This window comes from Cupressus sempervirens, chromosome 2 (genome assembly GCF_028749045.1).
Source record: "Cupressus sempervirens isolate cs-2001-9-10 chromosome 2, ASM2874904v1, whole genome shotgun sequence".
Classification (NCBI taxonomy): Eukaryota; Viridiplantae; Streptophyta; class Pinopsida; order Cupressales; family Cupressaceae; genus Cupressus; species Cupressus sempervirens.
This window is the reverse complement of record NC_143119.1, coordinates 451,656,932-451,673,149: the sequence shown is the minus strand read 5'-3', so window position 1 is coordinate 451,673,149 and position 16,218 is coordinate 451,656,932. Positions and strand designations below refer to the sequence as shown.

The 16,218-nt window shown below is 36.1% G+C and overlaps 1 protein-coding gene across 1 annotated transcript in view; it reads left to right on the top strand.

The window, feature by feature from the left end:
• Nucleotides 1-3,442: 3,442 nt before the first annotated feature.
• LOC149573004 (hexokinase-2-like) overlaps nt 3,443-16,218 on the top strand; it is a 50,677-nt gene continuing 37,901 nt past the window's right edge. The window contains exons 1-3 of the mRNA XM_089814145.1: nt 3,443-4,165; nt 7,520-7,670; nt 7,792-7,974. Of these exons, the coding sequence (XP_089670271.1) occupies nt 3,843-4,165; nt 7,520-7,670; nt 7,792-7,974 (657 nt within the window). The 5' untranslated portion in view covers nt 3,443-3,842. The remainder of the gene's footprint in view (nt 4,166-7,519; nt 7,671-7,791; nt 7,975-16,218) is intronic.

Below are 16,218 nucleotides of genomic sequence, written 5' to 3'. Positions count from 1 at the left end.
TATAATGTGTCAGCCCTATGATGAATATCATCATTCTCCTCTCAGTTGATTTTTGTGTTCACTTGTCCCTATTGTATAATGGATCCATCACATTGGGAGTGTCCTTATTCCATGCCTTAAGGGATACTTCCAAATTAAGCACCTTTTTTGCAAGCTATAGAATCATTCTCCTATAGTCCCTAATCCAGACATCATAGTCATCTATGCAGTTCATCTGGTGATCTTCAATCACCATCTTGGGTACGAACTTTATCCCTAGAAGATGTTGTACCATCCCAATATAGATGAAGTAGGGACGAGGTTATAGATAGTCCTCCAAAGGGCATTGATTCCATACTAAGTCTTATTTCTTATGGTAGTTATGTCTTATTTTTGCTTGATGGTGATCGACCAAACCCATGAATTCTTATGTTGTTTCCTCACCCTATCATATGTGGAGGCTAATTGCCTTACTATGTTTAATAGAAACAATCTGTCTGATGGATATTAGGGAAGCTTCTTAAGGTACAAAAGGGTACTAATTGCTCAGATATAAAAAAGAGTGTTACATTGGATGAAATAAGCTCCTATCTATGATATCTGAGCTACCATCTCCACTGACATTCTTTTGGCATAGTTTCCTTCTATAAACTGAATGATAGCAAAGATGAATCCATCATTGACTAACCTATATTCAAGGATTTTGAAAGGAAGCTTCTACTTCACAAGTTGGGGATATACAATATATGGTCATGCATAGTTCTTTTCTTAACCAAGCCAAGATAATCTATTGGTGTTGCGGCTAGAAGGTACACAACATAGGAGGTCATGTAGAAATGTGGGTCATTCTTCATTGAAATGAGCTACTCATCCAAGTTTTCACTAAGGATCGTAGCCCAATCAATTGGCATCTTTCCTGTCCCAATGGTCTTTATGAAATTTACCATCCAGGTTTCTAGGTGACCTGTTGCAGGGAGGCCCATGTCTCTACTAAAAAGGACTATCATATGTCCTCAAGTCATGTTGACCTTCCTACCTCTCTGATTCAATGGTGACCTATCAATGATGTACTTCTTTTGTACTAGCTCTTTTGATTCTAACTCATTCTCTCTATACCACTTGCCTACCATGTCATAAGTGATTTGCAAGTATTGATGTACCCTTGGTTGATGGAATACCTTCTCAATGTTTCATGACTTTATGTTTATGACAATTTCTCCTATCACACTTTTAACCACTTTCTCTTCTGGCACCTAGTGGTGTGCTAGAGTCATTATCAGCTCTGATGACTAGATGGATACTAGATGTGAAGCTACATTTACTATCCCACTTCTGATCAATGCATAAACCATTATTGATTGTTCCTTGGGTTTGTTGCACAATAATAGGAAGACATTCTAGTCAATGTGTCATAACTCAATATCTCAAATCTCTAAGTGTTTGTCACTGAATCTAGACTACTTTGGTGCTCCGTTATATATGAAAGCTACTAGTTTTGGTGCAATCTTTATGGTCATAGAAGATGAAGATGATGCCATTTATCTACAAAAAAAATAAAAGTTAGTATCATTAAAGAGGAAAACCTAAGACAACCTTACAAACATGACCCAATTGGCAGAAAACTAATGAAATTGACAAAAAATCCTACAAGTACGCACCTTGCACACATAGCACACCTGCGCATGGTGCACAATGCACACCCTTGTCATCCAACTTGTATTGGGTTAATGCATACAATGCACTGTGCATTTTGTGCAAGTGCGCACATGCACAACATGCACACATTTGATGTGCGAGGGGACATCTTTTTAATGACTTTTGCACATAATACACACATTGCAAGGGTGCACACACATGCAAGTGTGCCTTTTCCCTTTACCTTTTAAAAGTTTTGGAGGCTGAGGTGCAAATGTGCGGTTGTGCAAAGGTGCAGAGGCTTCAAGGGTGTGCTCTTTGAAGTCTCAAGGTGATAAAGTGAATGAAAAGAGGGGAAGTATCTATTTATAAGTGAGGGAACCATTGAGTGTGCACCTACACAACATGCACACATTTGATGTGCGAGGGGACATCTTTTTAATGATTTTTGCACATAATACACACATTGCAAGGGTGCGTACACATGCAAGTGTGCCTTTTCCCTTTACCTTTTAAAAGTTTTGGAGGCTGAGGTGCAAATGTGCAGTTGTGCAAAGGTGTGGAGGCTTTAAGGGTGTGCTTTCTAAAGTCTCAAGGTGATCCAGTGAATGAAAAGAGGGGAGGTATCTATTTATAAGCAAGGGAACCATTGAGTGTGCACCTCTAGAGGTGCACACATCTTTTGGTCAAAGTTGAGCGTGCACATTGCACACTCAATGCGGGTGTGCATGGTGCACACATGCACATGTTTGACTCTTTTTTAGCCAAAAAAATGCCTTTTTGACCATTTAACATTGCTTGGAATCGATCAACCAAATGCCCTAGATTGACCTAGACGTAGAGGGAGATCTTCATTCACCAAGGCACTTGACTGGGTGACTAATTTTGGAAAAAGAGATCTCTCACCGAAAGAGGGGGTCCCCATTTTTGAGTTCAAAAACGAGATGTGCATTGTGAAACCACAACATTATCCAACATCATGATGAATATGTATGTGATGGACATTTGTATTGGGTGTGTTGTTTTTGGGAGACCAGGCACTCCCAAAAGACAAGACCTTTGAACCTTTGTACATGTGACTTGACTTTGTACTATTCTACATGGGTTAAGAAGTTGCCCATCCGTTAGAAGTACTCTTTAGCACATCTTTCTATATTGTCCATCCACTTTCACTTAGGTGAATCTCCACTATCAATTTTCTTCAATATATTAATCCTCTCAACCCTCCATTTACACGAGAACACTTGTCCTCCTCCCATCCTCCTAATACTTTCAACTAATATGAGCCCTTATACTCAGGGTCAATTCATGCTATTCAATCCTTGTGCAGGATTCTATAAATTGACCTCATCCTTGGTCTTTTGAACCATACTTTGAAATACAACCTTATGTTCCTCATGCAAATCGCCAATTCAACTATCTTTGGAGAAAATAACCAAGACAAGAAGAATTGGTAGTAATAAGATTCTTTTATATTTATCAATTTATACAAATCATATACTTAATACTTAGTATTGAAATTAATTTTAAATACATGATTTAATTTTATTAAATTATTGATACACTATTTTTTTTTACTCTTTATTATTTATTATTTAAAACTTATATAGATTAGAACGAATGAATAGATTGATAGTAATAAGATTCTTTTATATTTATCAATTTATACAAATCATATACTTAATACTTAGTATTGAAATTAATTTTAAATACATGATTTAATTTTATTAAATTATTGATACACTATTTCTTTTTACTCTTTATTATTTATTATTTAAAACTTATATAGATTAGAACGAATGAATAGATTGATCTAATTTTAATGACCACGAGAAACCATTAATTTACCCACAACATCATGTTAAGAATTGTTCAGGAAGGAGTGATCCACGGTCAACTGGTCGTGAAGCACACTTTTTTACGAGTACGGCCAAATTAGGGGCGATAAAAATAATGCCTCATCGTGAATTCCACGAGCGGGGAAGGGAAAACTAATTCATCGAATAAAGAAGTCGGTGAGGTGGGGTCGTCAGGTTTGCTTTCCCTGTTCAAGAAACACCATTCACAACTGTCAATAGACACTGTGATGACATTCAAATATTTATATCTACCATTTGACTTTGCGACTGGATAAATCCTGCGAGGGCAGATCGTTTTCCTAAATTTGTGTACTTTGGTCAGTGAGGGATTGGGGATTAGAGATCGGTGATTGCCGATCAGGCCTAGAAATGGCGCTCTGTGGCAGGCTTTTGCAACCAATTAGCCCTCACAATGTAAGTTTAAGTGTGCAGAGAAACCAATGTTTATGGGGGAGAAAGGGGAGTCTGAGGATGAAGATCAGGATGGAGAAGACGAGGGTGAAAAAACAAGATGCAGTGCAGTGGGAAAAAGCGGAAGCAATAGTGAAAGAGGTCGAGGAGGCCTGCGCCACTCCGATCCCTCGCCTGAGGGAGGTGGCGGATGCGCTGGTAGAGCACATGGAAGCGGGTCTTGCATCTGATAACCAATTGCTCAAGATGATTATCACCTTTGTCGATTCCTTGCCAACAGGGTAACTTGATTGATTCCTCTTTTATATCCTTAGATCACCCTTTCCACTTCTTTCTAACAGAGTTTGTATTTTCTGTTTTGTGGATCTCTAACAAATGTCATTTGCGTGTAAGCACAATCTATGATCGCACATGTACTCATTCGACATGTAGTTTTACCTCTGCCTTTCATTTCTTGTCAGCATTTCATGGTGCGCATCATTGACTATTTGTTTGCCTGGATGCTCCCTTTTAATTACCTGTTATCTTCTTCTACATCTGCAATGTCAGCGGACAGCCGCCCTCCAAAAAAGCCGAATTCTTGCAGGCACGATTCAAGTACTTTTTAGACAGGAAGATGATTTTTTAAAACAGAAAAAAATGAGATACCATTTCCAGGCTCTGTCCTCCTTTCAGCCTACATAATCGTCATTTTCATTACCAAATTTCTTTCTGTAATGAGGAGCTTTAAGAAACTCCTTGTGACGAGAAACTCCTTGTATGTGAATTTTGATGGCTTTCATGCTTTTTCTAAATCCAATTTGTATCAGCGTAGGTTTTTTTAATTTCAAGCAATGAACGTCAATCCTTTATGGAAGGATTCTAATAGTGCTATTACCTAATTAGTTGAAGTACATCAATTTTCCATTAAGGGCCAATTACTGATTTTGAACAAGGATTTGTCAAATGCTTCATGTGGTTTCATGGACTGTTGTCTTGGAAATCATGATTTTATTTGCCAGTGAATTCAGAAATTGCTCTTTATCTGCTGCCCTATACTAAACGACTCAATCTGAATGAAATTATGAGGAAGTTTCAGCCTATCGTAAATTTTCAAGCGGTATTGGATAAATTAGATTTTGTTATGGGCAATGTACTTTAAATAGCCACACCTATGCATCTTTCTGAATAAATGCTGATCTCCTTGAACTAAGATTAATTTTCATAAAATAATCCGTTTCTTTGTCACGTTAGTACTGTATATGCTTGAATAAGACAATCATAACCAAGGTTGCACGGGTACGTGGGTACGGGAACGGGTACGGATAGGCATATTTTTCAAAATAGGGGACGGGGTACGTGTGTATGCCTAATTTTTTCTATATAATTAATATTTTATAGAAAATATAAAAATCAAAATATATGTCATGAGTCATGACATTGAGCATTCAAAACAAGAAATTTGAAAATATGAACCATAAGTCAAATTATAATATATATATATATATATATATATACACACACACACACATGCTATTGCTGAATGTTTATTGTTTAAAGTATTTTTCATAATAGGGGACGGAGGTACTTGGGTATGTCAAACTTATTTAAAAATTATACTTTTATATTTATAAAAAATCTGAAATTATGAGTCATGACAATGGTTTTTCGAAACAAGAACAGTGATAAAGTTTGCAAATGTAATGTATTGTCATCAGTTTCAGATTTTCTATATGTTTGAAATAATAATACATGATAAATGCTTAGATGCATAACAAAGAAGGCAGACTTTAAACATGAACAAGAAGATCCTAAATCATATCACAATGACATATTGCAAATGATAAACTTATGACTTGAACAGTGATAGAGTTTATTGTTAATGAGTATCAAAGTTTCAAACTGGTTTGGTATTGAATTAAGTTTGATAAACAACAAGCTAATACAAAAATAAAAAACTAAAAAAAAAATCAGAATCTTAATTAAGGTCCTTAGCTATGATGCTCTCCACCGAGTACCCGGTACGTGGGATACATGTACCCGGTACTTGGGTACGTGGGTACGAGTACCAAGGGTGTGGGTACGAGTACCCATGCAACCTTGATCATAACCAAACTTGCCATATCGTGTGCCTTCCAGTAGCTAAAATGAAAGGTTTGATCAAACTAGCTTGCACCGGTCCATCGTTAGAGAGAACTCATGAATAATTTCTCTTGAAGATCTCTCAAAATCCCTTTTGTTATGCTTCATGTGAGATAAATTTATTCCTTTTAAATTCACTAGTCCTCCATGTTCACAATTTTCCCAGGTTCATGATATTGTTTGCTAAGAAATGCTTATTTCTTGGAATTTTTTGATTTTGCATGGAGCTTTGCTCATTTTTAAATTTTTATATAACTTTTGTGTAATTATGCACAGTGTCAACTCTACGATGATTTCAAATTTTTTGTGTTGATTATAACTGTTAATAAATGAAAATCAACTAGACAATTCCTATGTAGTCTTTACATAATACGAATATCATTAACATTTTTCTGGGAACAAACAGCATACAAAATATTTACAATCAATTTTTTAGATGACCATTTTTAGCCCATTAGAAGGATGAATGATCTAATTACAGATCGGAGCTCTCTACATGGACAACTCTATTTTTACAGCAATGGGTAGAAGCGTTACAATTCAAAAGTAATAATTAAGGCAAAAACTCCTCTTTGGTGCTTTTATAGAAGTATCAAGCATCAAATCTTTCTGCCTACCACCAGATCGTTAGGCTTACTCAGTTTTAGAATAATTGGTCACTTGTCTAATCTTTCATCTTTATTTAGGTTATGAGGATGCTTCAGAATTTTTATAACCTCTTAACTTTCTTTTCACACGTCATTGTCAAAGCTATTCCAACCACCTACATAGTCCCGATGTCTTACCCAAAATTGGCATGGTTTTATCAAGCTTAGTTGTTTTTGGCAGGCGGCATCACTTTAGAGAAAATTGGTAAAAATCCAATTTTGAAATTTAGGAAAAGATGAAAAAATATTTAAATATTAATAACATCAACTTCCTTTTGATGATACGAATTCTTGACCCACTTTCTTCAGACTAGCACTGTGAACATCAAATTACTACATCGTTTCCATTAAGTTTGAAGCAAAATCATTTCTAGAGCGATTCTAGTTGTATACTGAGGATGTAAGAAGGCCATTCTCCCCTCTTTATGTTTCATATGTTCTAAATGTCATTCAGCTCTGATAGGTTTTGCATATGATAATTTAGAGTACCTTTAGTATTTGCGAACAACTAACTTGTTTTAAACCATTTTATTATTTGCATTGGCATTCATTATTTGGTATCTCCATTTGAGCTTTTCTCCAATTTGTTCTTGTGCACCACCTTGGAACCTTCTACACTTTTTAATGATGATAATTATCTTTACCTATGAACCAAATGCCTCTTCTATTTCTTTGCAGTTCAAACTTATTTCATGACTTTTCAAATAAAGCTAGGATACCATTTGAATATTGTGCAAATGTGTTTAACTTGAGATTTCACTTGTTCATTGTATTGATCAAAATTGTTTTTGCCTATTATCTGGGGATTAAACAGTTTTGAGCCCTTACACATTGTTTTTCATCTTTTTCCCCTTTTCTTGCTTGAAGGAATGAGAAAGGCCTTTTCTATGCTCTGGATCTTGGGGGAACCAATTTCCGTGTGTTGCGTGTACAGCTGGGTGGTAGGGAAGGACGGGTTGTTGAACAAGAATTTGAAGAAGTTAATATTCCTTCAAATTTGATGATTGGCACAGAAAAGGTTGGTATTTTACTAAAAATTTGAATTGTGTTCCAATTTTTCAGTACTCTTTCTCTATGTTGGTTATTTCTAGAAATTCTAAAAGTATCTATATTTAGATCTAGTTGGCCTTTTATTGCAGGAACTTTTTGATTACATTGCTTCAAAACTAGCAGCGTTTGTCACAAAGGAAGGTAAGAACTTCAGTGTAGAACCTGGCCATCAACGGGAGCTTGGCTTCACCTTTTCTTTTCCAGTGCATCAAACAGCAATTGCCTCTGGTAATCTGATCAAGTGGAGCAAGGGGTTCTCTGTCTCTGAAATGGTTGGTTTCTAAGACTTTTGTACTTCAAAGTCCTTTTCCTATCTTACTATTCTTCAATAATATATATCAACTAAATGAATTTCTATTGCCTTCAATAGGAGAGAGTGAATGCTCAAGGTTTATAATATATAAACATTCCAAAATAGGATGTAGTGAAAATGAACATCAATGCTTCACTAAATTTGTATTGAATGCCATAGTCAAATATCAAAAAAATTACAAATCTCTGTAAGAGTGAATGTTAATCTTGCCATTCAATGCATCATAATTGATTTAGTCTTGTGTTACAAATTATAGTATCCGATGATTTTTGGTCCTTAGTGGCTTAGGTTTCTTCCTTTCTTTGTTTTGTCAACAATTCTATTTTGACTGGGAATGAAAAGACATTAATAGTAACTTAGCAAATCCGACAAGACAATCTGATTCTCATGCAGCCTACTAAGGCTCCTTGCTAGAAAGATTGGATAAACCTAGCAGATAAAAGGCATAAACATTCTAACTGATCAAAATTGCAACTATCTGGCAACTCATAGTTTATCAGGGTAGACATGGTTGTCGACTTGTTTGGACCTTGGGCATTCAATTGGGAATAGAAAGTTATAAGATGGATTTTGGGTTTTCTATTGATGTGCGATAAGCTAATGCATTTGTAGTATCATGCGAATAATCAAGTTTTTATTTCTGTCATAATATAGCGAGCTAGTGTGAATCCATCTTGTGCGTGGGCATGTCATGGTAGCAATACCATGACAATTTAAGGTTCTGGGGCTTCATGTTTCCAAGGAGGGTTAATGAGTCAAGTTGTCAAACATGTCATAAGACGATCCAAAAAGGAATAACACTTTTGGGGTAAAATGTATTTCAGAAATGAATTTAAATGATCATTTACATGTCATGTTTGTGTGATAACAAAATTCTATCCTTTCAGTGGATTGGTTGACTCGATAAGATGACATGGCACTAGGGGTAGGTGGCATGTTCAATGGGCAAGAGAATTGACTTTGATTTTTATTATTATCGAAAAATTAAAATTTTAGTCAAAGGTTAAAGAGTGCCTGTGTATTTTTAGTATAAGAAAAAGTTTGAGACATAAGAACGAAAGTTAACTGCTTGGTAAAACTTGTTAAATACAGTATGCAATGTAAACACAAACCTTTATGTACAAGTTTAGAAGGACCCTACCCTATGTTAGGTGCCGATGCCTATTACATAAAAATAACTCGAAGTCAAAATTTAATGTCTTGTTAATAAATCAATATATCTGTTAGCATGGTGGTCGATATAGTAGCCCATAGTGGAATCGGTGTAGAAAAATATCAGTACATCTTATTGGATTTTGGAAAGGAGTTTGAAAAGTCAAAAAAAAAAAGGTAGGAGGATTTGATTTGATCCGGTGGTTAGCAGAAGTCTATGTTCTTGAACAGAAAAGAGTCAGTTGGAAAAAAGAAAGTAAGAAAGAAAGTGCCCATGCCTATTGTTAATGTTTTGCCGGGAACTAAAGATAAACAACTATAAGCAAAATAAAGAACACTGACACAAAGACACAACAATTTATCCTAGGAAAACCCTCCAACTTGGGGGGAAAAATCCATCCACCAAAAAATCTCTCTTTCATTAAATAAAAATAGAGATCAAAGTACAATGCTTCCATTTGAACACACAAGTCATCACACAAAGCAATGATATATCTTGAATTGAGAGACTCTTCATATGATAACCGAAAGTCACTTCATTTTCCAAATGCGTGACTCTTCATATTTCCAAACACATGTATCTTCATACACTCAAGCACATGTCTTCATATTTCCAAATGCGAGTATATGAAAGAGCACCATGCTGACAATCAGGATATCTCCTGCAGCCGCAAACATTAACACTCCCTCTTAGCAAAAGAGATATCGCTTGCAGATTTAATGTCATCGCGATAAACACAACAGCTAACCCATGTTTGTCAACAACAAAACTTTATCACAGATTTTCTCAATATGATATAGTCATCTCAACATGACATTCTCCATGGCTACTCCAAGAGGGTGAAGGAAAATAAAACCAAGTTATGGAGTCTCATACATGCCTTCCACCACAGCTACTCCTAGAGGGCGGATCCACTGTAGCTACTCCTGGAGGGTGAAATCTTGAGCTTCCACCTCAAACTTCTCTTGCAGAGAAGAATGCATTAATGATTGCACCTAGAACTTCTCCTTCACAGGAAAGAACTCATTAACAAGGGATTGCACCTCGAAAAAGGTGAAGGAAAATAAAATAAAGTCACCGAGTCTCATACATGCCTTCCACCATGGCTACTCTTAGAGGGTGGATCCACCAGGGCTACTCCTAGAGGGTGAAATCTTGATCTTTCACCTCTAACTTCTCTCGCAGAGAAGAATGCATTAATGATTGCACCTTGAAACTCTCCCTCACAGGAAATAACTCATTAACAAGGGATTGCACCTCGAACTTCTCCCTCACAGAGAATAAATCATTAACAAGGGATTGCACCTCAAACTTCTCCCTCATAGAGAAGAACTCATTAACAAGGGATTGCACCTCAAATTTCTCCCTCAAGGAATAATTCATTACCAAGGGATTGCACATCGAACTTCTACTTCACTAGAGAAGAACTCATTAAAGCATGTAAAAAATCATTGAATGCTGAGACTCCCTCTCAACAGGGACAACATACTCACAGCTTGATTATCACAGTAAATTAATCAACTCGAATGTTTGACCAAACAAGTAGCTTTTGCAGTTGCACTGCTTCACAAGCTTGCTGATCCTGAAACTTTTAACTCATGTCTTCAATTCTCACAATCTAATTCTCTCTGAATGTAATCTCTCATCATCCTTATGCTTCTCAATCCGTACTGGAAGTATTTAGAGAGATCAGTAATAGGCTCAACCTATGCCCCAAAGAGAAATATATAGAATAATGCTAGAAGTGTACATGATTCACTCTCCCCTATGTTATTGCATGAATTAATTACATAAAATTCATAATCAACATTCAAAGGTATAATTAAAAATACGTATCTCCTTACTGTAGTCAAAGAGTTGGGCCAGTCCTCTTGAGGATTAGAGAGCAAAGAGTCTTACTTGACAATTCCGGCTTTTACCAAGAAAACATTGAGCATTGTCTCCCTCAGCACCGTGGCACTCGCAACACTCCCACATGCACTTGTTTAAAACTCAATACACAACTCAAGGCAACATCAAGAGTCAATGACAGATCCTCTTGCTGTTACACATTACACTTTGTTCTAAAAGCCACACAATAAGCATAATACTCCTCATGCTTAGGAGGATGCAATAATTCCAATACCCATAACTCATATTTAAGAGCGATTGCTTCATTACCAGCATGCTTCACTAAACACACAGCAGTATTTTTCCATAAATATTCTCCCCTGCCCAGCTACATTATAACGTTACAAAATCTGACATCAGACTAAAACATGGATGAAAGAATAAATGAATAAAAAGAACTGCCAAGCTTTTATTGCTGACATTTGCCATAAACACAAAACATCAATAGGGGATGCTTTTTCAATTTAGCCACCATACTGCCAAAGACAGCTGCAGCCCATAGACAAATAAATCATGCCTCATTGTATTAGCTTGTCTTGGAGAGTCAACATTTTGGAAAATCAAATGATGACATGGCAACTCCATCTAACTTATCACAAGAAAGTAGCTAAAGAATAAAAGCAGCCAGCTTAACCAGACAACCAGCTAGCTTAACCAGTTAACCATGCAGCTCAACCCTCTCTAATACCATGCTAATGTTTTGCCCAGAAATAAAGACAGACAGCCATAAACAAAATAACAAACACTAAGGCAGAGAAAGACAATAATTTATTTTGGGAAAACCCTCCAACTCGAGGCGAAAAACCCTGCCACACCAAAAAAATCTCTTTTATTAAATAAAAATATAGGTCTGAGTCAAATGCTCCTATTTGAATACACTACTCATCACCCAAAGCAATTATATATATCTTGAATTGAGAGACTCTTCATATTATAACTGAAAGTCTCTTCATATTTCCATATGCATGTCTCTTCATATGCTCAACCCTCAAACACATGTCTTTTCATATTTCCAAATGCAAGTATATGAGAGAGCACCATGGAGGTAATCAGGATATCTCCTGTAACTACAAACATCAAAACCTATTACATGAAAATAACGTGAAAACTTAGTCAAAGTTGAACTTCTTGTTAATAAATCAATATATCTTTTAGCATGGTCATCAATATAGTAGCCCATAGTGGAATCACTGTAGAAAAATCTCTGTACACCTCGTTGCATTTTGGAAAGGAGTTGAAAAAGTAGAAAAATACAGGAGAGGAGAATTTAATTCGGTTTGGTGGCTAGCGAAAAGTCTATGGTCTAGAACTGAAAACAATCAGTTGGAATAACTGGTTGTTCATTAAGGGGAATGACATTATATTTTGGGTGCTGGTTTAGAATAAAAAGGTTCTTTGGGGCTCATCAGATTGGCATTGAAGTGGGTTTTTATCAATGTTACCTGAGGACAATATGGGTTTTTATCATTGTTACTCAAGGACATGTTTCTGGCATAATTTTACCTGTCCTAGAAACAAGGACGTCTCAGAAACCCGTTCCCTCATTGTCCCATAAAATTAATTTAAATGATGTTTGAGTTATGATAATTTGTTTGACTTCCGATATTATGTGAATTCTCTTTTAAAATTATTAAACAAAAATGTTATATGTTAAAGTTCTATATTGTATATAAGCAGCTTTATCCATGTTTTCATATGAATATTTATACTCTCAAATATTTTAAAATTCTCATAATTGTTTTTAATATTTTATACTTTCATCCCCACTACCGTCCTGTGTAGCCCCTGCTCTGGGGAAAAAAATTGATCCTGGAAACCTGTTTCCCCGTCTTCTGTTCTGGAAATCTGGGGTAACATAGCTTTTTATTTCCCTTGCTTCTTCCATTATTAAAAACCTTTTTAATGAACACCTACTTGTAGGTAATTGCTCAAAATTGATATCATGCAGAAGTGTTGTGCTAAATTAAATTCTGAACGTTGTTTGCTCCCTTGACCACTTGTGTTTATTTGAGAGTCCACCTTAATGTGTGAGAGGGGTGGGTGAAAGGAAGCATACTCATTTGGAAAGTGATAGGACTGTGAATTCTAGAGCCTGGTATTTAGAGGTTGACATTAGAGATTGTTATTTATTTCAAAATTATGCTAGGTGTTGGAGAGGTTTCGAAGTTCAAACCCAGGTTTGAGTGCATATTAGACATTGGAGAAGGGAATAAGTCCATGCGAACAACACTGTTTTTCTTTTATGCAAAGGAGAGGTGTGGATTGTGATGACAAGTGAAGAGTAATAGACAATATAGAAGAGTCAATTTTTCTTGTTGAATGATGAATGTTTCAGGAGAAACACATGTGGGAATGCATGAACTTACTAGGCATTTGGCTTAGGCAGTAGGCTAAGTTTTATATTTACTGTATATTTTATGTAGTTCTGTGAGCCATTCTTCTTGCTGTTCTGCAATGTTTTGTTTAGTATCATGTTTTGCACCATATTAGATTAAAAAGATACACTCTGGCCTGTTTCTGACTTTGATTCTTCCACGTCTCATATGCATTTTTACTCTTTCATAAACCTCCAGAGTGATAAAAATAAGACAAATGCTAGAGCTATTGGTGTAAGCTTGTAGTGGGACATAAGGTTATTCTGAGCAGTTGAAAGATACCAACTAGAAAACTCTTGCAGATCTTTTCAATAAATCAATTGACAGTATTATTGAACCACAATAAGATAAATGCTTGGATCGCAGAGTTAATTTCTCAGATCAGAAAATAATCATTACAGAAGTCACTTCCACAGTTACCCAGAAACTAGAATTATTGCTTGTTACTTCTAGAAATTGAATAAGCACTTCAGAATGAAGTGGCAAATAAAATAAAAACCCAGGAAATATTGGTCTTCCTTCATTCAACAATCAGTTCCATTACATTCTTCAATAGTCAGTCCTTTCAAACAGTCAATATACATATATAAATATCATAAGCAGAGAATTTACACTTAACTGATCTTGTAACCTCTCTATTACCTGTTACCGCTGACTGGCAGAGGGAGTCAATAGTACTTTTTTGCTTGCGATTAGAGGTGCAAGCAAATGTATGGAGGCTGCATTAGGCTTGCCTACAAGCTTAACACACAAGACACAGACAGCAGTATAATCTGCCTTGACAAGTCACATTCAACCCCACTATTGTTGGCTAAGATGGCAGATAGGTGATGTACAATGGTTGAGTGCAGGTGAGGGTCTTGTCCCACCTGATGAACTGTTCCTGAGATTATTGTCCCAGTGAACTATCGTGCCAAGAGGCGGTTCTTCAATTCTTCGATGCTTCTCTACAATCAACATTCACACATTTATAATGTTCTTTGTAAACCATCCCAAAACTAATACAAGGTCAGTCTAAAGGAGCTGACTCAATTTTAATAATATAATATATTTCCCTACATAGCAAGTTGGTCCAGGAAATAAATTATTAATAATTTCGTTATTATGATTTTGATTTATTTGAAACTTTATTTATTTACTAATAAAAAGTTAAAAACACTACAGCAAATGAGGAAGCTGACCCATTCTAACCAGGATCATTTACAATCCGGCTGTTTTGGATGTGTCTTGTCCCACCTGATGAACTGTTCCTAAGATTATTGTCCCAGTGAACTATTGTGCCAAAAGGCAGTTCTTCAATTCTTCGATGGTTCTCTACAACCAGCATTCACACATTTATAATGTTCTTTGTAAACCACGCCAAAACTAATACAAGCCTCAAGGTCAGCCTAAAGGAGCTGACTCAATTTTAATAATATAGTATATTTCCCTACATGGCAAGTTGGTCCAGGAAATAAATTATTGATAATTTCATTATTATGAATTTGATTTATTTGAAACTTTATTTATTTACTAATAAAAAGTTAAAAACACTATAGCAAATGAGGAAGCTGACCCATTCTAACCAGGATCGTTTACAATCTGGCTGCTTTGGATGTTGCTTGTCCTTAAGCAACTTTAGATTTGAATCCACAACACTCAATGTCTCCTCATCTGCATCTTCAGAAAAAAATACTCTTAATGTAATGAATTTGTCCTTTGGCCAAACATCAATGAGCAGGGGTTTTAGTGAAGTCATTCAGTTAAAAATTTATATGTCAAAACTATATGTAATGATACAATTCTTCTTATGTGGATGTTGTTATCATTGCAGGCAGTGGGCCACATTGGCTTGCACAAATCAAATGAAATTTGTGTTAGGCTTTTGATGTGATAGACTCAGGCCTTCTTCATTATTGCCTTGGTATCAAGGGCTGGTATACAGCTGGTGTTATTTTTATTTCTCAGTCCTAACTTGCCAGGCGTTTGCTAGAAAAGTTCAGTAACAGATTGCAAAATCTCATCTAGACCTATGTATTAAGGGCTGAAGCTTCAAGCCACATTAGACTCGAAGGTGATCAATGAGTCAGCTTTTAGGGAACAGTAGGCAGTCTTATCTACCTTCCATCCTCTGGACCTGATATGAGTTACGCTGTAAGTTACATTTCTTGTTTTATGGCAGCCCCAAAGGCAGAACATTGGGTTGCAATGAAGCAGGATTTGCGATATGTGAAAAGGACACCCGGCTTTGACATTCTATATAGCAGTAACAAAGATCTAGGTTGGTTGGGTTCACAGATTCAGATTAGGTAGGTTTTGTTGATGACAGGAAGTCTACTCCTGGATATGTTTTTCAGTCTTGGTTTGGGTGCATCAGTTGGTAGCTCCCTGCTTGACAGAAGTATACTTTTGGGAAACTGTCAAAGCAGCATGTGAGGCAGTCTGGATTTGAAGGACGTCTTTTGACATGTAAATGTCTCATGCAGGGCCTTCAGGGCCTCCATCCTTGTTTTCTGACAACCAAGGGGTGCTAAAGCTTGCCAAAAATGTAGTTTTATATGAGTGTACAAAACACATGTGGAGCTTGATTGTCATTTCATATGAAAAACTTTAGAATATGGATCAGTAATTTTGCAGTTTATTCCAACTAAGGATTAGACTATAGACATTCTTACAAAGTCCTAGGTCTAGACAAAAATTGTGAAATTTTGGGAAAAACTTCATATAGTTAGCAGATTCATCATTAAGAGAGGGTGTTAAAATAAAATTGCAATATTTATTATAATGGTCAATTATGTCTTTAGAA